Source organism: Ursus americanus, chromosome 8 (genome assembly GCF_024610735.1).
Source record: "Ursus americanus isolate L20-20 chromosome 8, mUrsAme1.1.p, whole genome shotgun sequence".
NCBI classification, from domain to species: domain Eukaryota; kingdom Metazoa; phylum Chordata; class Mammalia; order Carnivora; family Ursidae; genus Ursus; species Ursus americanus.
The window spans coordinates 79,970,764-79,997,144 of NC_142134.1; the positions used below are offsets into that span (position 1 = coordinate 79,970,764).

The 26,381-nt window shown below is 58.6% G+C and overlaps 1 protein-coding gene across 4 annotated transcripts in view; it reads left to right on the plus strand.

The window, feature by feature from the left end:
• Window positions 1-26,381, plus strand: part of SORCS2 (sortilin related VPS10 domain containing receptor 2) — a 451,416-nt gene that overhangs the window by 373,971 nt on the left and 51,064 nt on the right. For all 4 annotated transcript variants that reach the window (XM_087864306.1, XM_087864305.1, XM_087864307.1 and 1 more), the window contains exons 4-8: window positions 2,728-2,892; window positions 12,871-12,944; window positions 17,805-17,869; window positions 20,058-20,176; window positions 22,687-22,776. In XM_087864306.1, the coding sequence (XP_087720432.1) occupies window positions 2,728-2,892; window positions 12,871-12,944; window positions 17,805-17,869; window positions 20,058-20,176; window positions 22,687-22,776 (513 nt within the window). The remainder of the gene's footprint in view (window positions 1-2,727; window positions 2,893-12,870; window positions 12,945-17,804; window positions 17,870-20,057; window positions 20,177-22,686; window positions 22,777-26,381) is intronic.

Genomic DNA, 26,381 nt, shown 5'->3' on the forward strand with positions numbered 1-26,381 from the left:
CACCCGCCACCGGCACCGCCCATCTGTTCCCTGTATCTGTGAGTTCGGCTTCGGGCTTCGCTTCTGTTTTGAAGATTGCAAGTGTGATCGCAGGTATTTGTCTTTCTCTGTCTTCTCTCACTGGGCGTGACGCCCTCAAGGTCCGTCCCTGGTGTTGCAAGTGGCGGGTTTCCTTTTATCTTACAGCTGAATAGTCACCCCTCCACTGTCATTTCTGTGACACGATCACACTTTATACAGTAACCATAGACAAACTTATCCTGTGCTGTCTTACATTTTGCCCACGGGGATACATAGTTGCTCAAAGTCTCCACTGGCTTCGCTTCGTGAGTGCGTCGGCTCCCTTGTCATTAAACATTGCGGGGGGATGTTCCCACGAAGCGGGCTCCCTGGCCGTTCTTGGCCCCTCCACTGCCCCCGCGGGGAAACCGCACCCGACGGACGCCTCTCGCACAGCCTCCTCCGGGGAGCACGGCCCCCGAGGGTCGGGCTCCAGGAGCGCCCTGCCCTTCTCCTTCAGACCCGTGGCCGGCTGGCGCGGGCGGGATCTGTGCGGGAGACAGTTCACCTGCTTGCAGAGCTCCTAGGCTTCCCTGGAAAGAGCGCATCGGACTCTCCCTTGTGAAGACAGGAGCTTGTGCAGCTCACAGATTTAGGTCCCGTGTGCTTTATCGTCTTCTAGAGGACGCAGTGGGGCGTCCACACGAAGGGGGCTCAGTGCCCCACAGCCTCTCCCCGGGAAAGCCGGGCTCATCTCAGGCCAGGCTGGTCCCACCCCCACCCCTGCCAGCACCCCACCCTGCATAGACTCCCCCTCAGAGCCTGACCCCAGCTCTGTCCTTCCTGGTGTGTGACCTCAGGCAATTTGCTTCCCTTGCCTCAGTTTCCTCATCAGCCAACCAGAGGTCATTATTGCCCCATAGAGCTCCAATGAGGATCTGATCTCTAACACTCATGTTAGACTCATTGCGGCTCGCCTGATGCCAGGCGCCATATTATTTCCCCCATTTTACAGACAAAGAAACTGAGGCAGAGAATGGTCAGCCAGCTTGCCTGAGGTCACACAGACATGGAATTTGAACTGGGCTATGTGAGATTGAGTGTGCCCTGGCCCCCTACTCTATCGGCACATGGTGTCTGTTCATTCATTCATTCATTCAACAAGTGTGTGGAGTCCCCAGGCTCTGCAGGGGTGGGGATGGGGAGGCGGACAGCTGGGAACTCCACAGACCTGGCCCTGGCCCCAGGGGGGCCACAGTCCTGGGGGAAGAGGCTACCTCCATAAAAGGCGGTGAGCTTTTGATGGGCAAATACCAGGTCCCCTGTGGCCCTGAAGCAGGGGGCTCCACCAGGCCCGGGGTGAGGGGGAAACAGAGGGGACAGGTGTTGGGGGAGGGGGCTACATGTGGGTAGAGCACCCTGGCCATGGCCAGTGCACAAGCAGGAGGCAGGGAGGGAGGCCAGTCCAGGAGGAGACTGCAGACCCTGCCACAGAGGTCAATGTCTCCTTGGGGCTGTGAGGAGCCCAGAAGTTTCTATGAGGTCTGTGGGTAGGAAGAACACCCCCAGTTTCTTTGTGGGGACTGGATCTCCCAGAAGAGGGTGGAGGTAGAGACTGGGCCCACCCATGCTGCAGGGGGCTGGCCACATGGCCTGGGGGTAGGTGTATCGCTCCTAGTGCCAGGCGCCCACATCACTTCCCAGCCCTCCAGGCTGCCCGACCCTCTCTGGCCTTGGGGGAAGGAGGGAAGCCTCTCCCTCTGCCCCTTTTCTCTGCCGCCAAGGGTCCCTTTCGTCCCCTGTGTGTAGCTAGCAGGGCCAACCTGTTCTGACCTGTGGCTGGCCTTTCCTGACCTTTTTGGAAGATCTGGGCCACCCTGCAGCCCCGGAGGGCTTGTACCCATGCACTTACCTGAGCAGGAAAGTGGACAAACCCAGAAAGGGCCACAGGCCGGCTTCCCAAGCAGAATGTACCCCAGGGGGCTGGGGCTTCCTTGACCCTCCAGGTGGAGCCAAGAGAGGCCTTGTGGGACCCCTACCTGTGGGAGCCTTCTGCAGAGGGGGATGTGGGTGGCGGGGCTGTCCCCCGTCCTCTCCATGGGCGCCTTGTCTGCCAGTTTCCAGGAGGACCTCATCCTGGGATGGTTAACTTGATCCCATCTGTGAAGACCCTATTTCTAAGTGAGGTCACCTTCACGGGTACCAGGGTGAGGACGTGGGGACATTATGTGTCTCCGCGGGATCCCATTCCACCCCCCACAGTGGCCTCTAAGGCCTCACAGAACTGGACATGCTGCTACTTCTCCAGTCCCGCCCCCCCTCGGCCACCTCACACCTGAGTTCCCGTCCGGCGCCCGCTGTCCTGGGTCGTCCCCCTCCTGGTCCAGTGCTCTGCTTCGGCACTCATGTTAGACTTGAGCCCCCACCCTGGCCTCCCCCTGCCCTGCTTTGTCTCCATGGGCCGCCGGTCAGCCACACAATGGTGGACGCGCTGACTTGTCTCGTGCTGCCCCCGCAGATAGCATCATTCACAGCAGAGAAACCCGGCTCATGGTCGGGCCCTGCCCTGTGGACGGTGCCCAGCATGGGGAAATGGCTGTGGAGCGAGGGAATGAGTGACTGATTCGCACGAATGGGCGGGGGCAGGGGGCAGCCCCGTAGTTCCTGCCGCCCCCTCTGCTGCCCTGTGCAGAGCGGAGGCTCACGTCTCCACCCTTTGTGTTTCAGATCGTCCTGGTGAGCTCCTCGCTCAGCGACCGGGACCAGAGTCTGTTCCTCAGCACGGACGAGGGGGCCACTTTCCAGAAGCAACTCATCCCCTTCTCGGTGGAAACGCTGATTTTCCACCCCAAGGAGGAGGACAAGGTCCTGGCCTACACCAAGGAGAGCAAGGTAAGCAGGCCCGGGGCTGCTGTCTGGGCCGAGGGCGCCCGCCACTGCTCCTTTGGGTGGGGTCACGGGGAATTGCAGGCTGCTCATCGCGGGGTCCCAGGAGCCCTTCTCCCCAAGGCTCGGGGGTCTGGGTGCTTCCATCAGGGGCGGCCCGCTTGGCCGCATGCTGTGGGAACCCAGTGGGTGGAGGCGAGAGGCGCACTTGGCACAAATAAGCACAGGAGACAGGATTGAAAAGCAGAGGTGATTATTAGGGCTGTTCCCCTTGGCCCCTCTCTGGTTGCACCAGCCATAAGGCCTTCTTCCACTTCCAGAATATTCCAGACACCCTCCCACGCCAGGCCTTCCAGGCCTTTCTGCCAGCCTGGGATGCTTTTCCACCTTCACTAGGAGTGACTTGTCCTTCAGATCCCATATCCGTGTCCTCTCCTCTGGGGGCTATGTCACCAGCGCCCCACAGGAGCCCAAGGGCCCCTCCACGGAGTGATGGAGAGAACGTGGTGGAGGGTTCTCTTTAGGCCCGGGAGGGAGGAGAGCCCGGGGCTGGCGCCGGCAGGTGCTAAGGGCTGAGGAGGAGGGCGCTGCAGGGCACGGAGAGCGCCGGAGGACGAGGGGCCGCCCTAGCTGCCGCGGAGGCCGGGACGGCTCCCTGTAGCGGTCTAGCCAGTCAGCACGCGCTCGCTGGCTGCCAGCTCCGGAAGCGTGTTCTTCCACAGTCTGCGAGAGCAGAAGTCCAAAATCAGTTTCGCTGGCTCAGAGTTGAGGTGTCTGCAGAGGACACACTCCCTCTGGAGGCTCCGGGGTGGGGCATGACCTTTTCCAGCTTCTGGCATTGGGCGACTTGTGAAAGAGCCACCCCAGTAGGCAAAGCCCGTGTCCTCCTCTGCGTCTCTGCTCTGTGCTCACAGTGTGTGTGTATGTGTGCGTGAAATCAGAAAATTCACCTGCTCCCCTGGGGAGCCCAGGGTCATCTTCCATCTAAAGATCTTCGTGAGTCCCACCTGCCTTTGCCCTATGCGATCACTTGCCCAGGTGTGGGCCTGGGGCATGGCTGCCTTTTGGGGGCCGTGTTTCCACCTACTGACATGCCCGAGAGGAGGTGTGGCCCCTGGAGTCTCCAGAAGGGCCCAGGAGGAGGCCTGGCCTGTGATGGGGAACCCAGCCAAAGCCGGGTTGGGCAGCGGATGCCATCCTCACGGGCCACCTCCCAGGGCGGAGGAGGGCAGGGCGCGGTCTGGAGGCAAATGGAAGCTGTCTGCTTCAGGATCTCCCTCTGCGCTCCCTGCTCGGGCCCCCCTGTTCCACAGTCCTCCACATCCCAGTGCCTCTCTCTCCCAGAGCTGATCCCAGTGTGCTTATGTATCTGTGACATTAATGTCTGCTCCCCGCACACGCACTCTGGGTGAGCTCCACGAGGGCAGGGACTGTTCCTGGTTTCTACAGCATTTCATCTCGAGTTCCTGGCTGGCAATATCTGTGGATGGATGGACGTGGAATTGAGGATGGGTGGGGGGGGGGGTGGGGGGGGTGATGGATGGGGGAGGTGGACGGATAGATGGATGGGGGAGGTGGATGGATAGATGGGGGAGGTGGATGGATAGATGGATGGGGGAGGTGGATGGATGGATGGGGGAGGTGGATGGATAGATGGATGGGGGAGGTGGACGGATGGATGGGGGAGGTGGATGGATAGATGGATGGGGGAGGTGGACGGATAGATGGATGGGGGAGGTGGACGGATAGATGGATGGGGGAGGTGGATGGATGGATGGGGGAGGTGGATGGATAGATGGATGGGGGAGGTGGATGGATAGATGGATGGGGGAGGTGGATGGATAGATGGATGGGGGAGGTGGATGGATAGATGGATGGGGGAGGTGGACGGATAGATGGATGGGGGAGGTGGATGGATAGATGGATGCGTGCCCGTCGGTTGGATCAGTTGGGGAGTGGGTGGTGGATTTCTCCCGCGAGGGATCACCCAGGTCAAGGGCCTGCAAATGCAGACCTCCGGCGGGTCTGAGCTGTGGCTCGCTGCAGGACCTGGCCTCCTGGCCAAGGTCTGGTCCTCGCTGACTGGCGTCCCTGGGTTCCCCTGGCCCCGTGGGCCGCCTCTTTGCTCCCGGTGCCTTCCCTTAGGACAGCATGGGCTTCTGGGTATTAATAGCACTACTTAGCCTTCCATGTAATTAGACTAAAGCACAATCACGGAGACTTATTTTCCTGCAGAAATTGACTGCGTTGCAATTGCTCTTTAATTTATGGCGCCCTGAAAAATTAATGGAGCTGAAATCTTGGTTATTTTCCTTGGTTCTTTTCTGTGACTCTACGGAAAGGAATAAAGGGAGAAAAAATGGCTTCGTTGTAGTTATAAAAGGAATGAAGAATTTGAGGAAATTAATAACAGTGACAATAGGGCCTTGGGGTATTTTTTTTTTTTAAGGGTTTTACGGTTTTCAAAGCTCTCTAACTTCGAAGACGTGGGATGGCGTGGTGGTACCACGCTGGCTCTCGGTTCCGACAGACCTGGTGTATTAGACAGCCATCTGCTAATCTGAGTGGCACACAGCCCCAGGCCTCAGGGGCACTGGCAGCAAACGGTATTGCTTGTTCCCGGGTCTATGAGTTGGCTGGCGTTCTGCCAGGTGCTGCTGGGACGGGCTATGCATGGTTCCTGGCCAATGTAGGGTTCAGGTCTCCACACCACTCTTGTTTGGGAACCCGAGGTCCCCTGGGGACAGGCTGTTCTCATGATGGAGGGGGAGGGCAGGGAAAACCGTCCCGATAGCATTGGCATGTCTGCTTTGACCTGGAATACATCACATCCCCTCACACACTGTCGGCCAAAGCAAGTCACATGCCAAAGTCCGAGCCAGCAGGATGGACACCAATATTCCGTCGTCCAGGACTCGGAGTCTGGTACAAAGGCAGATGCTCCCTTTGCTTTCCTCCCAGGGGCCTGCCCCTTCCTCCAGCAAACACACTGTCCTCCCACCTGCAGACCACCCTGTCCCCCTGCTTTCACTTCCCCCCTTCACCGGGACATTGTAGCATGGGGTGCTCTGCAACCTCCTATTCCCAGCACGGTGAGAAATTAATCTGAGCCTGGGACTGGCTTCCAGAAACTTAGTAGGGAAGAAAAGACACCTTGGAGGACCAATCTGGGAAGCCTTCCTAGAGGAGGGGGTTTGAAGAGAGGCGTAGAGAATGAATCGGGAAGTATGTTTATTTCTTAATACAGCTTCAGAACAGCAGAGCTGATTGTACAAGCGCTTAGGGAAAACCGAACACCTGCAATCCTCCAGCCTACGTAAAACTGTGTTTGCATTTATCCACGGTGAAGCAAAGTAGAGTGGCTGTCAAGGCGGGGGGGGGGGGCTGGGGTGGGCAAGGGTCCCCTAAGAAGGGGCAGAGGTGTGGGTTCACTGTGGCTGCCGTGAATGTCAGTCTGCAGCTGAGTGGTCCTGCAGGGCTCCAGGCGTCAGTGCCCCGTCTCCTCCCTGACCTCAGACTTCAGAACTGGGCAGAAATCAGGCTTCTCTGAGTAACAGAACAATCTCGTGAGCCAGGAGAATCTGACACCTCAGTGCGTGTCCTGTTTGCTCCGATCCCTTGTCTGACGGAGCTCGGGGCAGGAACGAGACACCACGCTGGATAACTGAAGCAGAAGGAGGATTAGCCTTGGGAACTGGGTGTTCTTGTTGGGCGCCTAGGGGAGGGGCTTCAGGCTGGAGCCCCAAGGATCCCTCCCGGGAGCCTCTACCTCCCATGTCAGGAGGAGAGGGACTGGGAGCCCCACTGGACTTGCCAAGGTCAGGGACACGAGCCGATGTTGAGACCCAGGCATCTGCCTGGCAATGTTCATGGAGCCAATGACCGGGCGGAGGAATGCAGGGTCCAGCTGCTGTCTCCGCCACAGCGGCCCCCCCGCCCCCAGAGCTGAGGATGGACGCCACGGCAAGTCCCCATGACCTTGCTGGCCAGCAGGCATGGCCCCAGCTGGCAAGAAAATGCCTCCGTGCCGCCTTCACCTTCCAAACCTCCCATGAGTGCACCTCTGACCCAGATTGCTAGCTGCAAGGGAGTCTGAGCGATACTGGATTTCCAGTTTCCAGCCTGTGCTCAACGAGCTGCCCTGGGGGGGTGGGGGGAGGATGCTGGGAGCCGACAGCCAGGCTCAGCACACCACTGGGAGCCTGGGCCGTTGTCAGAGGACGGCGCCTCTAATGATTGTGTAAGACCTATCGGCACACATGTCTGCGAATGACCTTCCTCTGACCTCATCCTGCTCCTTCACCTTCATTTCTCCCTTGCTCTGACTTTCGAGCACTTCGTCTCTGTGTCAGAGTAGCTCTGGTAGGGCCACCTCCGCTCCTTTCCTGGACAAGCGACCTGGAGTCAGTCAGCCCTTGCACAGGACACCAGTGTGCGGGGCCCTCGCAGCAGCTAGGATGTGCCCTATATGTTTATTCTTGCGTGTCTGCCGGTGTTTGTCTTTCATTAAGTGGAAATGTTCTATTTCTGCAACAGTTGATGGTGCATTAATAAAACCACCTCCCACGAGAGCAAATTGGAAAGGCTCCATCACAGCCGGGGCCGGCGTCCTCAACGCAAGTGCTTCGGCGGGGCTGGCAGCCATAATGCGGAGCGGTAACGCGGAGGCTCCCGTAAGCTGACGGCTGCACACCCTTTTTTACTGCTTACTGTTTGAGGAGAGGAGCGGTTCTCCCCCGATCTGTAGATGGGTAGATTAAGACATGAGGTGGAAGGGGCCCTGGCCTGTCACTCAGATGGCCCAGAGAGAGGACTAGAGGTGACCTGGCATCCTTCCCGGGGGACCCTCAGCCACTGGGGTGTCACACTCAGGTCCACAGGCAAACACTGCGTGGCAGCTTGCTTACCTCTCGGAGCTCCCGTTCCCTCATCAGTAAAGGGGCAATGGCTCATCTCACGGTGCGCATGGATGAAGTGAGCGGCGTTTGACAAGCTCTTAGCTCGGTACCTGGCTCCATGGAAGGCCATACCTGCTGCCAGGCTCTCCCGCTGAGGCCCTTCCAGAAATTCAGTGCTGCCAGCCGCTCAGGCCACGGCTCTTTATTGAGCACCCACTGCATACGTGCCAGGCACGAGTCCACGTGCTTAGTAAGACGGATGAGTTCCTTGTGCTTCTGAATCTTACATCCCAGGGGAGGAAAGCTTTCCAAAAAGCCCTTTTTAAACATTAAAGTGATAATTTCATACCGTGTGCCCTGGAGCAGGGGTCAGCACACAATGGCCTGGCACCCGTTTCGTAAATAAAGTGTCGTCGGCACACGGGCAAGCCCATCCGTTTCCATATTGTCTCTGGCTGCTTGCCTGTTCCAGGGGCAGAGATGAGGAGTTACAACAGAGACCACACAGCCTGGAAAGCCAAAGATATTCACTGTCTGGCCCTTTCCCGAAAAGCTTGCCGGCCCCTACCCTAGAATCGAATTTGTCCATTCGTTCAGCACACCCAGCGGCGATCAGTCTGGGGCTAAGCCTGGGGAGAGGTGAGCCGCCTAAGCTTGGGCCAAGGAGCCGGAAACAAAACCGCCAAGATAGGGAAGAAACTGAGCAAACAGTTCTGGGTTTCGGGGGGCAGGGTTTCTCTCAGCAAGCGTGAGGCTGGGGTTCAGGAGACACTCCCAGAGGCGCACGCAGCAGAGCTGGTCCTGTGGCAGGGCAGGAGGGGGGGCCTCTGGGATGGGCTGTGTTGTGTCCCCCAAATCTATATATGAAAGTCCTTACCACCCCCCAGCATCTCAGATGTAACCATATTTGGAGATGGGGCTCTTAAAGGGGTATTTAAGTTAAAATGGGTCATCTGGGTGGGACCTGATCCATTATGACAGGTGTCCTTACAAGAGGAGAAGATCAGGACACAGACACGTACAGAGGGTCGCCCACATGAGGACACAGGGAGGGCATGGCCGTCCACATACCAAAGAGGGAGGCGTCAGAGGGAACGAAGCCTGCCCACACCTTGGTCTCAGACCCTCAGGCGCCAGGATGGGGAGAGAATAAGGCTCTGCTGCTTAGGCCCCATCCATGGTGCTTGGTTCTAGTGGCCCCGGCATCCCCAACGCTCATAGCTGCTCAGCCTCCTTGTGGAGCAAATGTTAGTGCTTAACAGAGGAAACCCCCACATTTGTTAAGAACAGGGACAACACTCACTGTTACCATGGGCTTATGAACTCCGGAGTCACGGCCATACAATACGACTCTCTCCAGGGGCTGTGGTTGAGTGTCTGGCAGGGACAGCTGTCCTGAGATGGGGAGTCTTCTCATGGGACACAGTGGTTAGCATGCCATGGTTAGGATGCTGTGGTTAGGACACCATGGTTAGGACGCCATGGTTAGGACGCCATGTTTAGGATGCCGTGGTTCGGATGCCGCGGTTAGGACAAGGAGCGCTCACTGAGGTGGGATCCACCAGGTCTTCTTTCTGCAGCTGCAGAGAAGAAGGAGCCATGAAGGGGGGTCAGTCAGGGGCGGTGGAAGAATCCAGAATGTGGGACTTGAAACTGTCGCCTCAGAGGTAGTGTGTCTACTAGAAGCCAGGTGGCAAGGAGGAGGCCCCAGGTGGAAGTGGAAGGGGGCTCAGGGGCGCGGGAGGGTCCTGGTGACGAGGAGCGGAAGTGCCAGGGCCCTCGGTGCCAGGTGGGTGACAGCACAAGGGGGCATGCCCTGGGGCACCCCTCCTCCAGGCCAGAGTGGGGTGTACTATAAAGGGAAGGCGCTGCAGGCCAGTTATCTCTGGGTGCTGGGCCCTGAGCCCTGACAGAGGCTTCTCGACCCAGTGGACTGGGTTCTGAGCCTGGCTCTGCAATACCAGGGCCTCTGAGCATTGACCTTGGCCAAATCCTGACTGAGAGGTGCCTTTAGATGGAGTCTTGAACACTGAATGAAGACAGGGAAGGGCATTCCAGCCAGACTGAACGTCAGGTGCAGATGCCCAGAGGACCCCCTGAGGCACGTTAGCACCACGGTCACACAGGAGCCCAGAGCTGGGTGTGACGGGGTGTGGGAGGTATGGGGGATATTTGGGCCGGGCAGCCCAGGGGCCCTGAGTGCCCATATAAGGAGTGTGGGCTTTATCCCAAGGAAGGTCTTATGGCATCTCCTGGAAGGTCTGACACGGGAGAGTGACGTGGTCAGGTGTGTGTTCTAGAAAGATCCTGGTGGCTGTCTCATGGAGTAAGGGCTGGATGGGAGGGCTGAGGGCTGCAGGCAGGAGGCCCAGAGGAGGGGTGCAGGAAGCCAGAGACAACGCGGGTGTCTCGATGGGGCCTCAGGGTGGAGAGGAGGCCAGGGTACAGCAGCTGTGTAGGTGGAGGACGTTAGCACATTCGGAGCCGGTGACTTACTGGGTGTGGCAATGGGGTGGTGAGGACAGGCCGGGCTCCTGGCCTTGGGCACTGGTGGGTGATAGGCACTAGGCAGGGCTGGGGCGGACTTCTGGGATGGGGTTACATCTGCCCACGGCGAAGGCCAGGACGACACAGGGCTGACGCTTGAGGAGCCCCAGTTTCCCTCTGAGATGCCACAAACCCCTCCTTCGTGAACGACAGCAGGAACAACACTGTGACCTCACTTGCTTGTCATTACTTGGGGCCCGGATGGGGACAGGCTGGGTCAGATGAGGAGCACATGTCGTGCCAGCCCCGAAGGCCAGCAGACGTGGGCTCTGATCCCAGTGCCTGTGGCATGGTTATTAGACCCATTTCACAGATGGAAACACTGAGGTCCAATCAGATGTGGGCTCTGATCCCAGTGTCTGTGTCATGGTTATTAGACCCATTTCACAGATGGAAACACTGAGGTCCAATGGCCGGCTTCAGCCTTCCTTCATTTTGAGGCCTGGCTGTGAAATTGCTCTGCTCAACGGACTTATCCTAGACATGTCTTGAGTGCAGAGGAGTAAGGAAGGGGCATTCACATCGCAGAGAACCCAGGTCCAGCCTCTGCCAGTGAACAGCCCCGGGCGATCACGCCACTGCTCTTAGCTGCCATTCTCGATGTGCAGCACAGGCGGATAAAAGCATCCTAGTCACAGAGATGCCGCGAGACGGTCCGAGAGGGGCGTGCTCGGCTCGCGCTCATGCAGCCGGCGCTCAGCAGCCGCGGGGGGTTGATGTTATCCCTACGTGACGCCGACGGGATTCGTGGGTCACATAATTAGTGCAACCGCTTTGCAGCAGTGTCTCTGGGATAAGCCCACATGTCCCCGGAAGGCCGGGATCTGGATCCCTGTTTTAGGAAAGTGGGCAGCTGAGGTTTAGGGAGCTTTGGGGGGCACACAACTGTGTACTGTGGAGTCTGTTGGGAGCGTGGGCTACGGGACCCCACGATCTCTCAAGTCACAGACTCACCCCTGCAAAACATACCATCTTATAGAAGGGGAAACCGAGGCAGGCACCGCAACCGTGAGACGGGGCTCAGGGGAACCAGGTCTCCTCTGCCCCCAAGCACAGCCTCTCAGCCGGGGAGTAGCCGCGGAGTGTCCCCGCCCAGCCCTGCCTTTGCAACAGAACGCTTGGGTCTCTGTGTTGCGCGTCCTGCTTCACAGGTCCAGAGATCCCTTAACACCCTCACGGCCCACCCCGCTCTCAGGAAGGGAGGGGACGCTTCAGGGTTTCCCAAACACCCCACCCTCTGACCGGGGAGGCTGGTAAAGAAAACTTGGCAAAATCACAAATGAAAGATGTCTCGGGACCTCGATTGTAGACCAGCCCACATCCCAGCTAGGGGTGGCGTGAGTTCTTCCCCCAGGCTGACTTGGGGCAGGGCTGGTGGGAGCGGCGGAAGGGACAGACAGGGCTCCTGGGTTCCAGGATCCCCCCCCCCACAAGTGCCTCATCTTACCAGCCGCACGCCTACAGCCTGGGGGGCTCCGCGGGGCCGGATGTGTGCCCTGCAGGGTCCAGTGCATGAGACATGTTTGAAGTCAGGATAGCCTTCCTCCTGCAGTCTCTCTCTCCCCCTGGCGTGGTGGGCTTCTTTTCTCGCCAGAGTGACACACAACGCTGCATTACTTTCCGGCGTCCAGCATAGTGATTGGACAAGTCTGCGTTACGCTGTGCTCCCTGCGAGCGTACTCCCACCTGTCACCATGCGACAGTACCCTAGTTCCCCGACTGTGTTCCGTAGGCTGTGCCTTTCTCCCCCCGCCCCGCACCAAAGTGGGCGCCAGTGGGGAGGGGTGGGAAGCAGGCTGTCGTGGTGCTTTACATCGCACTGCCCTGTGCCCGGGGACACTGGTGCAGCGAGTGCAGACCCTCCCAGGCTCCCACGACCCTGCCTCGGGACTCAGTCCGCAGGGGGCTGACCCCGATCCTCCCTGGTCCAGGCGCCCCCAGAGTCTACCCCAGGAGGTGGCAGGAGACAGGACCTTGCAGGAACCCAGGCTCTGAGCTCCCCTCACAAGCTCCCTGTTTCATCGGGCTTCACTTACGAAACTCAGAGGCAAAGACACATTATTAGGAAGTTCAAGTCGGTGGCCACAGAGCGTTGACCCCAGCACAGGGCCCACGTTGACCCCAGGCACCGAGGGCTCTGCTGTTCCTGCGTGGATGTGCTCTCACACTGCCTGCCCTTTGCAGACCCTGCTCCCTTCTTCCCAACACATGCCCGGCCTCCCAGCCCGCCACCCCCTCCCGTTACCACCCCCCGCCCCCCGCAGCATGTAGTCAGGTCCCTCCGGACAGCGGACAGCGGCACTTAGGTGCACCTCCTCGGGGGTCTGCCTGACTGGTGTCCCTCAGTTCCTACCAGCTGGCCTGGGGGCGAGAATGGCTCTTTTGGAGCCCCTATGCCTGACCCTCGGCCTCTCGGAGGTTGGTCTATACCCCCCTGGGAGTGCCTGGGGCATACTCGCCGGGAGATCACCCCCGACTCCGGGGAGGCTCATCCTCACGGCACGGCCAGACTTCTGTCTCTCTCCTCTCTGCCCTGCAGCTCTATGTGTCATCGGACCTGGGAAAGAAGTGGACGCTTCTGCGGGAGCGAGTGACCAAAGACCACATGTTCTGGTGAGAGCCCCCCCCCACTGGGGACCCCACGCCCTGAGGGCCGGGGCTCCCCTTTCATCCCCGCAGCCCCCAGCACAGGGCTCCCCACCTTCTCCTGCCTCTGAACCCAGCCGTGGACTCCTCATCCCAGGGGACCTCCAGAGTGCTCTTTCCGCACCTGTAGGAAATGGTGGAGAGTTGGGGCTTGCTGTCCCTCAGGTCACATGTGCACCTGACACGGGCGCTGGTTCCTCTCTGAGCCCCTGCCTCCGCCACAATACAAACAGGTGCTAAGTACATCAGGCTGGCTCCCCTCCCCACCTCCCCTGCCTCCCCCTCCTCACTACCCCTTCCTCCCCCTCCTTACCACCCCTCTCCTCTCCCCTCCCCTCCCCATCTCCCTCCTCCCCTCTCCCCTCCCTCCTCCACACCTCTCCTCCCTCCCTCCTTCCTACCCCTCCCCCTTCCTCTCCCCCACCTCCCCTTCCTCCCCACTCCTGCCCCAGCTCCTAACTCAGCCCCTGACTAGCTGCCGCCCTCCCAAGCAGCCTCCCCTGCCCCATGGCTTCCTCCACCCCTGCCTGCCTTGGCCCTGCTCTCCTGCACCATCCAGGGCCTGGGCTCCCCTCCCACACTCGTGTTATCTCCTGGGAGCCACTCAGTGGTGCATCCGAGAGCCGAGAGCCGTGTTCTAGCCTCGCTGGGGCAGTGAGCCAGCTCTGGTGCTCAAGGAACATCAGCGGGCTGCGTGAGTGAGGCCCCTGGGGGTGAGCGCTGGATGAGTACTTGCTGGCGGGCTCGCAGGCGCCTGAGGGGTGGAAGCTGGGAGTGCCGCTGGCTCAGGGCCCACGTGTGCCGTCCACCAGCCATGGCCACGGCCCCTTCTTCTGCCTAAACTGCCTCTGGAGAGACGTGGCTTACACACATGTTCTTCCGACCAAACGGCTCTGTCTTGCACTCGTGCACACACACGTGTGTGTGCATACACACTCCTAGCCTTTCCCTTTCTTACCTCGTTTGTACGACGCACTACAGACAGGCCTTCTCCCTGGGCCACAGGCCTGTCTCCCCAGCAGAGGAGCCCCTGGAAGTAGCTCTCCATTCCCTCCCTTGCTCCGGGCCTCGCTAACCTCACAAGGAGCTCGTTTCCGGGCTTATGGCTGCGAGGCTGGAGGGAAGCCCGTGTCGCTAAGTCTGCAGTATTGGCTGCTGGCTTCTGTGCCTTTGCGGGTGGGGAGAGGGGCTGGCTGCTGCCACATGGCCGCCCACGGGAGGACCGGGTTTCTTCCTTGGAAACCCAAGTGCCGCACCCATCCCTGGCCTTTTCATTGATGTCAGCTGTCGGCCCCCAGGGCCCCCAGGAGGTGGGGCGGGCCACGGAGGTGGGATTTGCGAACAGTGAGGGCCTGAGAAATTGGCGGAGTGGCCGAGCGCCGTGGGGCGTCGGGTCCAGGCCAGGCCGGGTGCCCCGGGGATCTCTCGCGCCGGAGGGCCGACCCGCCCGCAGATGCTGCGAGGTGAACTGGCATTAATTCAAACGTGTTATTATCTCGGGCAAACCAAATTAGTTCTCCCCCAAGTTTCTCAAGTTGCCCTGAGTTGTTATATGTGAGAGATAATCAGGCCAGACACTTGGCCCCTGGGGCCCGGGAACCTCTCCTGGAATGTGGTGACAGGCAGCCATGGGCCCCCCTCTTGTAAGCACTGAATAATGCTGTTTTGACAGCGTTTCAAGTTCTTTGTCCTTGAACTGACAGCAGGAACTGCCAAAGCCCACGTTCTGTCTGAGGCTCGGACCCCTTCATGCTTCGGGAGGCTGAACAGCAAGCGAGCTCATTAGCGCGGCCTTGGGGGCCCCCAGGAGGGGCAGCCCTGGGGTGGGAGGCCCGCTGCCTTCTGGGACCACCAGGGGACCTGCTCGCTGCCCTCCCCGTGCTGTCTCAGTGGCCCTGGAACAAAACCACACCAGCACCCCCGGGAGCTGCCGCGTTGTGGACGCTGACCGTCTGCCAGGCACCAGCTGGGGTCTGCATGCGTCGTCTTCCCATCATGTGACGGCGGGGGAGACTGAGGCCCAGGGAGGCCAGGGCACGTGTCCATGCCATGTTGCCTATCAGCAGCAGCCCGGGGCCGTGCGTGGGGCCGGGGCCGTGTGCCGATGGCCACTGTGCCGGGCGGTCTGCTTGCCCGCTTTCTGCAGCCACGTCCGTGTCCGCTTCTCCGTTCACGCCCAAGCTGACCCACAGAGCCTCAGCCTTCCTCTTCTGTCCGCTCGGCTCCCGCCCAGCTGTGGGACAAGCGGTGGTGGCAGCTGGGCGGGGAGGCAGCTCATACCCTTCCAGGCCCAGTGCGGAGTGTTTGGAGGCTTATGCAAGCTTCCCGCGGCATCCAGCAGGGCTGAGAGCTGACTCCCCGTGTCCCCAAAGCACTGTGCGCGCTCCAGAGAGCTGCCTGCCCAGCGTCATCTCACATGCCTGCTGTTTCTAAGCACTAGACCAGGGACCTTCCCCGGAGGCCATCTTCGGGGACCCCGACCAACATGAACACCCAGGCCCCAACACGTGACCCTCCCTGCAGGAAGCCGGGCTGTATTTGTGGGGCTGGACACGCAGCCTTGAATGGTCTCCAGAACCCATGACCAAGGGGGTCTGGGCAGGGACCCCAACCTGCTGAGCCCCTGCCTGGTCCAGGGCCTGGTGTGGGCTACTGGGGCTTGGTTGTGGGGTGCTCCAGTGGGAAAGCCAGAGAGTCGGGGATGAGAGCACTGCTCAGTGGGGGGGGCAGGTGCAGACTGGGCGAGTGAGTCTCTGCAAGGGTGAGCGGGTGAGTGAGTAAATGAGTGAGGGAGTGAATGAATGAGGGAGGGAATGAATGAGGGAGGGAATGAATGAGGGAGGGAATGAATGAGTGAGTGAGGGAATGAATGAGGGAGGGAATGAATGAGGGAGTGAGGGAGTGAATGAATGAGGGAGGGAATGAATGAGGGAGGGAATGAATGAGGGAGGGAATGAATGAGGGAGTGAGGGAGTGAATGAATGAGGGAGTGAATGAATGAGGGAGTGAGGGAGTGAATGAGTGTGAGAGTGAGGGAGGGAGGGAGGCAGTCAGTGAATTAATTAGTGAGGGCGGGAGTCAGTGTATTATGAGTGAGTGAGGGAGGGAATGAATGAATGGGTGAGGGAATGAATGAATTAGGGAGTAAAGAATCAAGGGAGAGAGTGAGTCAGTGAGTGAATGCGGGAGGGAATGAATGAATGAATGAATGAGGGCGTGAGGGAGTGAATGAATGAGGGAGGGAATGAATGAGGGAGGGAATGAATGAGGGAGTGAATGAATGAGGGAGGGAATGAATGAGGGAGTGAGGGAGTGAATGAATGAGGGAGTGAATGAAAGGGAGGGAATGAATGAGGGAGTGAGGGAGTGAATGAGTGTGAGAGTGAGGGAGAGAGGGAGGCAGTCAGTGAATTAATTAGTGAGGGCGGGAGTCAGTGTATTATGAGTGAGTGAGGGAGGGAATGAATGAATGGGTGAGGGAATGAATGAATTAGGGAGTAAAGAATCAAGGGAGAGAGTGAGTCAGTGAGTGAATGCGGGAGGGAATGAATGAATGAGGGCGTGAGGGAGTGAATGAATGAGGGAGTGAGGGAATGAATGAACAAAGGAGGGAATGAATGAGGGAGTGAGGGAGTGAGTCAGTGAATGAACGAGGGAAGGAGTAAGGGAGGGAATGAATGAATGAGAGAGGAAGGGAATGAATGAATTTGTGAGGAAGGGAATGAATGAATGAGGGAGGGAATTAATGAATGAGGGAGGAGAGAATGAATGAAGGAAGGAGGGAGGGAGTGAGTGAGGGAGGGAGCGAGTCAGTGTCACTGCCACACTCTGCAGATGCCCGGTGGTCATGCTAAAATCCCACCGGCCAGCTGAGGACCAGTCAGCGCCCCTGCTAACGGGAACAATGTCACTGTGTTCAGGAAAGAGAGAAAAATGTCAGGCAGGAGCCCTCGTTCCTCAGAGCGCACGGGCGTTCCGCGCACAAAAGCCTGAATCAAACGTCACCTTGAAGCAGAGACTTGGGGGCAGAGCGGCTGGTGCCTGAGCCCTGGTTTGGAACCTCAGTGGACTGCGGGGCCGCCCCACCTCTGAAGTTCCTCTCAGCCGGCGAGTGTGCCCTTGACCTCCCGGCGCCAGGCCCAGTGCTGGGGGGTGCGGGGTGGGCCCCGAGGCCGTCGGTCCCAGGCCTGCCTCCCCCGGAGGACGCTGCCCCCGAGCTGCGACCCTAGGACACACCTCCATCTGTTCTTCTCGGGGCTCGTTGAAGGCTCCGTGGCAGCCACAGTCCCGCTGCGTTGCGGGGGTTCCGTGAGCCCTGGCCCATGTCGGCGAGGGAGGAGCCAGTGCTGTGGCGGGTGGCGGGGTGGGGAGCAGCAGGGTGAAGGAGAAGGAACCTGGTGCGAATCCTGACTCCGCGCTGAAAGCTGCACATCCCAGGGCAGGGTTGGGGTCGTTTTGCTCCTCTGAGCCTCAGTTTCCTGATTTGCAAGATCAGGGTGATATTCCCAAGGCCCGCCTAGACTCCTCGGAGTATTTCGATCACCAACAAAACAAAAACAGCAATAAAGGTGCGAGGAATGTGAAGGTCTTTGGTAAAGGAGGGTCGTCTATAAAGAGTACCGTAAAAGGAATACCAAGTGAGCCCTGAGTTCTGGCTACCTCCCCAGGAGCAGGTGGGGAGGACTGTGCCCTCTGACCCGTGGAGCAAGGGTGGCCGCAGCCCCGGGAGGCCACGTGGCTACCTGGGGCTCAGGGGCTGACACATGCACTGGGAGAGGGGCTTGGGGACTCGGGTCCCCGTGCCGACCCCTATGTGCTCTCTTCCAGGGCTGTGTCTGGGGTGGATGCCGACCCTGACTTGGTCCACATGGAAGCCCAGGACCTCGGAGGAGGTAAGCCGGGAGGGGTGCGTGCACCCAGTGTCCCCTTGTGTCCTTACGTGCCCTTGTTCCGTTCTTCAGCTGGCCCTGCACAGCCGACCTCGCTATGTTACGATGTGGCATAACTTTCAAATGTGCTTGTTTTCCAGCTGGGGATAAATTGAAGTCAGGGAGCTCCGCTCCAGGGGAAAAGTCCATTAAGAGGGTGATTTCTTCTGGCCTCTGAGCCTTGAGTGTTTCCTGCTCCCTCTGAGTGTGGAAGCCAGGTGGGGGCCTCTGATGGATCCCCCTTGAATGGGGCAGCGTCCTGGCCACTCCAACCCACCTGGCTTCATGCCAGAATGCACCCAGGGTCCTTGCATGCTATGAGAAAGATCCTCTGTGTTCCTGACGGAGGAGCACCGGCTCTAGAACTATGGAATATTCTAGAACCATGGGTTCTAGACATCAGAGCCGAGAGGACCGTTATTCAACAAATACTTGTTGAGTCCCCTGTGGACCAGGCCCAGTGCTGACCCTGCTGGGGACACAGGTGAACAAAACACAGCCCTGCCCTTTGCCTGGTTGGGGACCGCACAGGTGCCGTCCACACTGTAGAAGCCACAGGACCGAGTATAGCAAGGAGGGGAGGGGCGCGGAGCTGGCGCCAGCCTGGTGCTGTCACTGCTCTGACTGCAGGACCCTATAGGTGCTGGGGCCGTTAAGCCTCCCCCTGCTGGGTTATCTTCGAGTGGAGACCTCTGTAGGTTCACATTTACCAAACGGAGGGCGTTGACAAGTGCCAAGCAGTAGAGCTGCTTGGATGGACATACTAGGTGGAGGGCAGGTTCAGGGTCAGGCCCGGGGGAGGCCCAGCTGAGGACAGAAGCACCGGCTTTGGCTCCCAGCCTGCCACGTGCCAGCTTCACGACCCTGGGGAAGTCACCTGCTCCTCGGTGTCCTCAGCTGTGAAATGGGTCAATGCACACGTGCTCAGTGCAGGGACGTCATGGGTGAGTGCTTGGTGGTCGTGGAGGGAAGCTGCTGCTGGGTCCCTTAACCTTTTCCAAGCCCTCAGCTCGCACTGTGCACACCGTCCAACCACCCAGGGCCGTGGGCATGACGTGCCCCAAGGGCGCTGATGACCCAGAGCGCCTTTGTGGGCTCCCTTTGGTGCCCGTGGTTAAACCCTGCCGCTGCCCCACAGGCTGGGAGAAAGAGCTCCCTTCGGTGTGTAGGCTCGCCCCCTGCCTTGCACAACTTCACTGGATCCCCCAAACCCTGGGAAAACAGGGCTTGACGTAAAAACAGTGGGTACCTGCAAAGTGTGCTTTCCGTTTTGCCTGACTAAACATTTGCAAAGGGATGAAAACGTTCCCCTAAAGTTAGGGCAAGAAAGGACATGAGTCCCACTCACACCCGCCCCTGTTTAGGTAGGAGAGACTCTGGGGGGCAGGAGGGGTCCCGTGCTATTATGGATGTTGCAGGTGCCCACCGTGGCCCTGTGCTGTCCGTTCCGTGGGCGACTGCACATGCCCAGCACAGGTCACTTGGCTGGTGTGGGGTGTCCCGCCCACAGTCCATCTGGGTCCATCGGAGGTCCCTCTCCCAGCGAGGCAGGGCCCGAGTGTGTCACCTAAGATGAGAGCGAGGTGTGGCGTGGAGCCGTGGGCAGAAGGTGGATAAAGACCTCCGCTCACATCCCGGCTCTCACCTGCATGACTTTTGCTCAGGGTCAGCAGACCTTCCCCGTCAAGGGCCAGCTACGGGGTGCTTCCAGCGTGGCGGCCCTAGGGTCTGTGCCGCAGCGGCCTCTGCTGTTGTCATAGGAGAGCAGCTGTCCCACCCCCAGAGGAGCAGGCACGGCTGTGTGCCCGTCAACCTCTCTTTACAAGAGGCTGGCGGCTGGCCAGGTGACCCTGCTTTAGACACGTTACCTGACCTCTCTGGGCCTTAGTTTCACCATCCAAAGGATGGGAGCACAGTAGTACTATCCCGAGGATGCGCCTGGCACATCGCCGCCACCGCTCGGTGACATATGCAATCACAGGGCAGGCCTTTAGAGCCCCAGCCCCACAGACAAACCTGACGCAGCAGTGTCCCGCGGAGCCCAGAGCCGGCCGGCATCCCCAGCGTCTGAGGCTGAGCCTGGCTCCTCCCGCGGCTGGAGTCCCAGTGTGCGAGATTCCAGGCGCCAAGCACTGGCTCCTCTCTCCCGCAGGGTTTCGGTATGTCACCTGCCAGATTCACAACTGCTCAGAGAAGACACCGACGGCTCCGTTCCCGGGCCCCATTGACCATAGTTCTCTGACTGTGCAGGACGATTACATCTTCTTTAAGGTAAGGGTGCTTCTGGGCGTCTCGGCGGCGGGCAGCCGGCAACGGGAGCACAGCCGTGCTGGGGAAGGCGGAATCGCTCAGACAGGAGGCAACAGACCGGCTCTTTGACTTTCAAGGGCTACTCCATTCGTGCTTCCCCCCTCATCCTGGGTTTGGGGTTTGCTCCTGTGTTCAGGCAGGGCTGCCGTGTGCACACGGCTTTGTCTCCATCCTCGTGGTCACAGTGTCCTGGTCTGACCTGGGGCAGGCATGCCCCGCTCCATGAGCACTGGCCGCCCCCAGCACCTGCTTGAGCTGTCAGGGGCCACGGGTCTCCGTCAGGCTCCTGTCCTGACTTGGTCCCCATCTTTCTCAACAAGTGCCCAGGAAAGCTGTTCCTGACCCTCAACTCAGAGGTTGCCCAGGGGCTGCTCCCCTCAGACTCTTATCTTGGGGGTGTTCCCTGCAGGGAGCCCACAGTAGGCACTGGGAGGTGGTCCTGACTCCGCCTGCCCTCCTCCCTCGCCCTCCGTCCTGGTCCTCAGAGGATCCCGGCCCAGTGCCCGCCGGCCCCTCCTGCCGCTCCTCCCCACCAGCAAAGTGTGCCATGAACCCGAAGGTCCACTTCCCGGGCCCCCAGTCAAGGCGCCGAGCCGCTCATGGTGCTGGTTTCTTTACTGAAGCCATGCTGTGGGCCGGTGATGGGACCTCACCGTCCAGGAAGAAGGGTCTGGGCCTGGGGGGACAGTGGGACACTAGTGGGGGTCTGAATCTAATGGTGCCACCACGTGGCTTTGGGAAGAGCTATCGTTCCACCTCTGAGCCTCAATTTGCTGAGCTATAAAATGGGCATGACAAGTCCCGGCCACCCAGAGGCCTGGACAGACACCGGCTGCGTTCACGGCTGGGGGAGGCCCTGCAGGGTCTGGCAGAGGCCCCGCCATTCCGGGAAGATGCACCGCGGTTCAGCCTTCTCCGCCTGCTCTTACCCGTCAGCGGCTCAGCCACGGCCGGAGGGGCCAGGCTGGTGGTTCTCAGGCGGTGACGGCCGCGCAGGCAGACTCCCCGTGAAGGATGTTGCTGTGTTCAGCACGATCTGAACACAAAAGGGCAAAGTCACATTTGCGTCTCAGGGTTGGTGGCCTTTCTGCCCGCCCTGCAGCCTCAGGCCTGAACCACAAGCCCCCTCGTCGCGTGGCCTTCCCTTCACTAGGCTGGCCCTTTAGGAAAGGCTTGCAGGCCTCCTTCCTTGTGTGCCACCAGCTGCCTTCACCCCCAGGTCCTGGCAGGAATGGGCCTGGGCTGCCCTGACCGGCTGAGCATCCGCCCAGGGCTCCCCAGAGAGGGTGATCTTCTTGAGGCTGAGGCCCCGAGGGCTGCCGAGCCAGGCCCCACCTTCCGCACCATCCCTGGAGCTCAGCAGCTGGCAGACAGGACTCTGAGAAGGGACAGTGACTTCTCTCGGCCGCTCTCTCCAGCGTCCTCCCTGACCTGCTAAGCAGGTCTGTCTCTGGGCTGCGTGGCTCTTCCTTCTGAGGAAGCAGGGTGCCCCCTCCTCCAGGAAGTCTGCCTGGACTCTCCCACCCCTGGGTGCTCTCTCTGAGCTCCCAGGACCCCCGTGCTTCCCCCATCCCAACACTGCCTGCTCAGGAGGCCCTGAGCGCCAAACCACCGCAGACCTCACAGTGCCTGCCCTCGGGATGGAATTGTCTAGAGAAATCTGGTCGGCCTTGTAATCGCAATGCTTTGCACACTGTGGGCCTGTTGTAGTTTGTTGATTTGTAATAACAATTCTTAGGCCACGTGCTGCCCCACGTGCTGCCCCACGTGCTGCCCCAACGCTAATTCCCACAACTGCCCCGTCACTCTGCTTCTGACTCTGTCCTCCCTATTTACAGGGGGGAAACTGAGGCTCAGAAAACTCTCCCAAGGCCACGTGGCTCCTGGTGGAGGAGCTGGAATCTGAGCCCAGGCAATGATATGTCTCAAGCACGCCACTGCGTTGCCACGCACACACATGTACACACACACACGTATGAACACACGCGTAGGACTCGTGCTCATACACCCGTGCGTAGAATTCACGCCCAGGTGCCTGCACGTAGTGGACACACACCATGGACCATCTCAGCACGGGTCACCTCCTGTTTCGATCCTCATGCCTCGTGACTTGATGGTTGTTTTTGGTCAAGCTTACCTTTGGCCGGTCTCTTCGTCCACCCAGAAATCTCCCTAAGAAAAGTTCTGGGGAGGAGGACTTCCCCACCTTGTTCTGTAAGTTGGATGTAGGGACACCAGTGCTGAGAAAGCGTGGGGAGAGAGGTTGGTTCTGACAGAGAGACGTGGAAGGGGAGGGGCATTTGGTGTGGGGCTTTGAAGGATGAGTAAGAGTCTGTCCATTTCAGGCAGAGCAGGTCTAAGCAAAGCAAAAGGGCGTTCTCACCAGCTGAAGTACAGTTCTAGTTTTTCACTCGTGAGGACCTGGCTTGACTGGAAACTAGCTTCTGAAAAATGTGTCTTCCTGCTGCTAGGCAACCTCAGCAAACCGGACCAAATACTACATCTCTTATCGTCGCGGTGAGTTCGTCCTGATGAAACTGCCAAAGTACGCACTGCCAAAGGTACGAGTCGTTTCCCCATCCCACCTGACCTGTGGCCAGGTCCTGAGCCTGCCCTGACGCGTGCCCAGCTCCATCCGGTCTTAGGACCTCGGCCGCACTCTTCCCTTGGCCCGGTCTGCCTTTCCCCCAAACTCCCGCACGTGTAATGTTTCAGACAAGTGTCTCTTACAAGGGCCTCTCCGGGCCGGTCCCGGCCTTGGTTTCCCTCTTGCACCCCCATCCTCCTCCTTCCTGACACTCGGGGTGCTGGCGGACCCCTGTATCCATCTTTGGCTTTCATCTGGAGTTCGCAGGTGTGGGGTAGTTTCTGTTTTATTCTCCTCTGCATTCCAACTGCCTGGTATGGCCACGGATGCATAGTACGTGTTCAGTTGATGCTCCTTCCTCCTCCTTTGCTAGGCAGGCGAAGAAGGGGGTCGTGGGGGCTGCCCGGACCCTGCCCCAGCCCCGCCTCAGGACCAAACTCCACAGTGCCCTCCCTGCTGATGTTGTTCCCAGGTCCCAAAGCAGGTGATGGACATTCAGAGAGGCTGAGTAACCTGTCTGAGGTCACACAGCTAGTAAGGAGCCAAAGCTGGTCTGAGACCAGCCTCGTGCCACATCTCCCTCTGGAGGACCTTGGATGACCCACTTCACAGACCTCCATCCCATGTGCTTGTGATTGAGAAGCACAGAGGGGAGCAGCCCCCCCCCCCCACATATTTATGGAGCCTCAAACACAAGCTTTCTGATGCTACAGTTGTGGGTCAGGTACCCCAGTTCCTGCTCTTGGAGAGTTTTCAGCAAGGAAACGGGCGGAAATGCATGAAATGATCTCAGGTTGTGCTTTGCCCTGTGAGGGCTGGAGAGGCAGAGGCCGAGGGTGGCGGGGTTCGGGGACAACCCCGAGGGGACATTTCCTCTGAAGTCTTAAGGTTGTGGGAAAGCTGTGCAGGTGGAGGTCTGGGCTTGTGCAAAGGGCCTGGGACAGGAGGGAGCCTGGCTGTAAAGCAGCAGGTGGGGGCAGGGAGAGATCTTTGCTTTGGGCCCTGCAAGGCCGGGGGCTGTGCATTGTTGTAAAGCACCCCTACCCGCACCTGTGCTGGGCTGCGCCGGGCACTGGCACACCTCTCCTGAGCCAGGAACGAGGCGAGTACTTGAGGTTTTCTTTCGAACTTTAAGAGAACTTTTAAAAACTTCTCCTTAAGAAAAGGAAAGGGGGGGGCGCCTGGGTGGCGCAGCGGTTAAGCGTCTGCCTTCGGCTCAGGGCGTGATCCCAGCGTTGTGGGATCGAGCCCCACATCAGGCTCCTCCGCTAGGAGCCTGCTTCTTCCCCTCCCACTCCCCCTGCTTGTGTTCCCTCTCTCGCTGGCTGTCTCTCTGTCAAATAAATAAATAAAATCTATAAAAAAAAAAAAAAAAGGAAAGGGGATACAATGGAAAGAAAAAGAGCAAGTTGCGGAGATTAATTCCAGGCTTGGCTGAGCTAGGAAATGAAAAACTAATGGTTTCATGTAGGGCAAATGCACTGGCGTCCCCGGGGGTGAGGGGCCGTTTCAGCTTGTGGGGCTTTGCCTTGCCCCCCAACCCCGGGGAGCCGCAGCATCAGAAGCACCCTGGGTCCTGGAGTTGGGGAGGGGGACACCTGACTCAGGGACGGCTGGGTCAGCAGCCAGGCCATTTCTGAAGGAGCTCTAAGGAGCCGGTGGCCGCAAGTCATGACCTCTGTGGCCTAGAGCGCTGGCCTCAGCACCCTGGACCTCAGCCTCTTCGCCTGCAGAGGGGATGAGGTGACAGTGTGTGTTTCTCAAAGTCGTCAGTGGGTTTGCAGGAAGCACCTGCGTGTGTCCCGCTGCAGGCCCTTGATGGTAGTGCCACCTGCCAGCTTCCTTTGTCCCCATCTCTGGGGGAAAAGGGGGTCATTGAAAAGAATCTTGAGGCTATGTTAGAAGACCCAACCTTCGCATCATCAGTGGGTGGCAGGAAGGAGACACATACAAGTCCCCGTGTCATCGGCTTCAAGGGAAGGCCAGGCACCCATTCGGATTGTGGTATTTGCACGGGCCCTGAGTGCACTCGCCTGGGGCCTAGCCCGGGACCCAGTGACAAGCAGCTGTGGATGATGAGCGGGCTGGGCTGCTCTCGGGAGCGCTCCCCACCCCGGAGACCATGTACCATCTTGCTGAGCACTTTGCCCAGCCACACAGCCGGTGTGCTTCCTCCTCGCCAAAGTCAGAGGAGCGGCCAGGCCGCAGGGTTTCCCTCCGACAACCTGTAGAACTGGCTAGCTGAATTTCCTAATCAGATTTTTTGTTCTTTGGTGAATGTAAATGTTTGTATAGCTTGGCGCCTTCTAAACCGGTCCCACCAAGCCACTGGCCAAGTTAGAACAGAGCGGTGTCGACAGGGCTTTGCCAGATTTCGTGTTGGATCAGTTCTTTTGCCATTCCTTCTACTTCAAAGGGCATAATTGGTACCATTCTACTGTTTTAATTCACCTGTCTGTGGAAATTAGAAAAGGCAAACAGGTTTTATTCTATTTGCCAGCACCCTTTGCTTGAATTACTTACTTGTAATGATTTTTTAAAAAATACCACCTTCCTTAACAGAGAAAAAATAGGCAAAGGCTATAAACAGACAAGAGGGAAAAAAAATCCAAACAAAAAATCAATTATATGAAACCATTCATAAGCATAAAGTAAATGCAAATTTACCTTAAAGTAAAATATTCCTTTATTTGTAATAACCTTTGTATGATAAAATGAAGGAGGAAGGGGCGCCGGGGTGGTTCAGTTGGTTGAGCGTCTGACTCTTGGCATTGGCTCAGGTCGTGGTCTCACGGATCGTGGGCTTGGGCCCTGTATCGGGCCCCCCACTCAGTAGGGAGTATGCTTGGGAGATTCTCCCTCTGCCCCTCCCATGTGCTCTCTCTCTCTCTCAAATAAATAAATCTTAAAAAAATAAAAAGGAACGAATGAAGGAGGATGGGACAGCACAGATGGTGGTGCCAGCCATCATCTTCTCACTTAGGCAACAGTAGCTGCTGGAGAATCTCCCCAGTGCACCTGTTTTAGAACTCTGGAGTCTATTCGAGGGCTTATGGAAATTAATTTCCATAATTCTAGCTCTTCCCATGATAGCAGCAGCCCCCACCCCCGCCCCAGCCTTGTGGCAGGCAGCTGTGCTCATGGGTCCAGAGCAGTATGCACACTGCTTGCGGGAGCCAGGGAGGCCATGGGGACCTTGTTCTCTGAATACTGGGGGTCTGCGTTGGGGGTTGGTTGCCGCTTCTGGTCATGGAGCTGCAGACATCCCGGGGGCAGCCATCGCTGCAACCAGCACCAGCCGAAACAGCTTCTGAGGGATTTAAAGGACCAGAGCCTGTTTCCAACCCCCACCCCCTTGGACATTTAGGGACTATGACATTCAAAAGCCACCAGATGTATGTTGGAATTTAAAAAGTCACTGTGCATGCCCGGGAAAAAGCTCAGGCTCACTTAAGCTTCTAGCTCCGACTGATCCCTGGTACAGAAACAAAAAACACCACATTGTAGGAAGGGAGAGCCCCTGATTTCCAGAGTACCACATTATTAGATTACAGCGTCCAGTTTTCAACAACAACAACA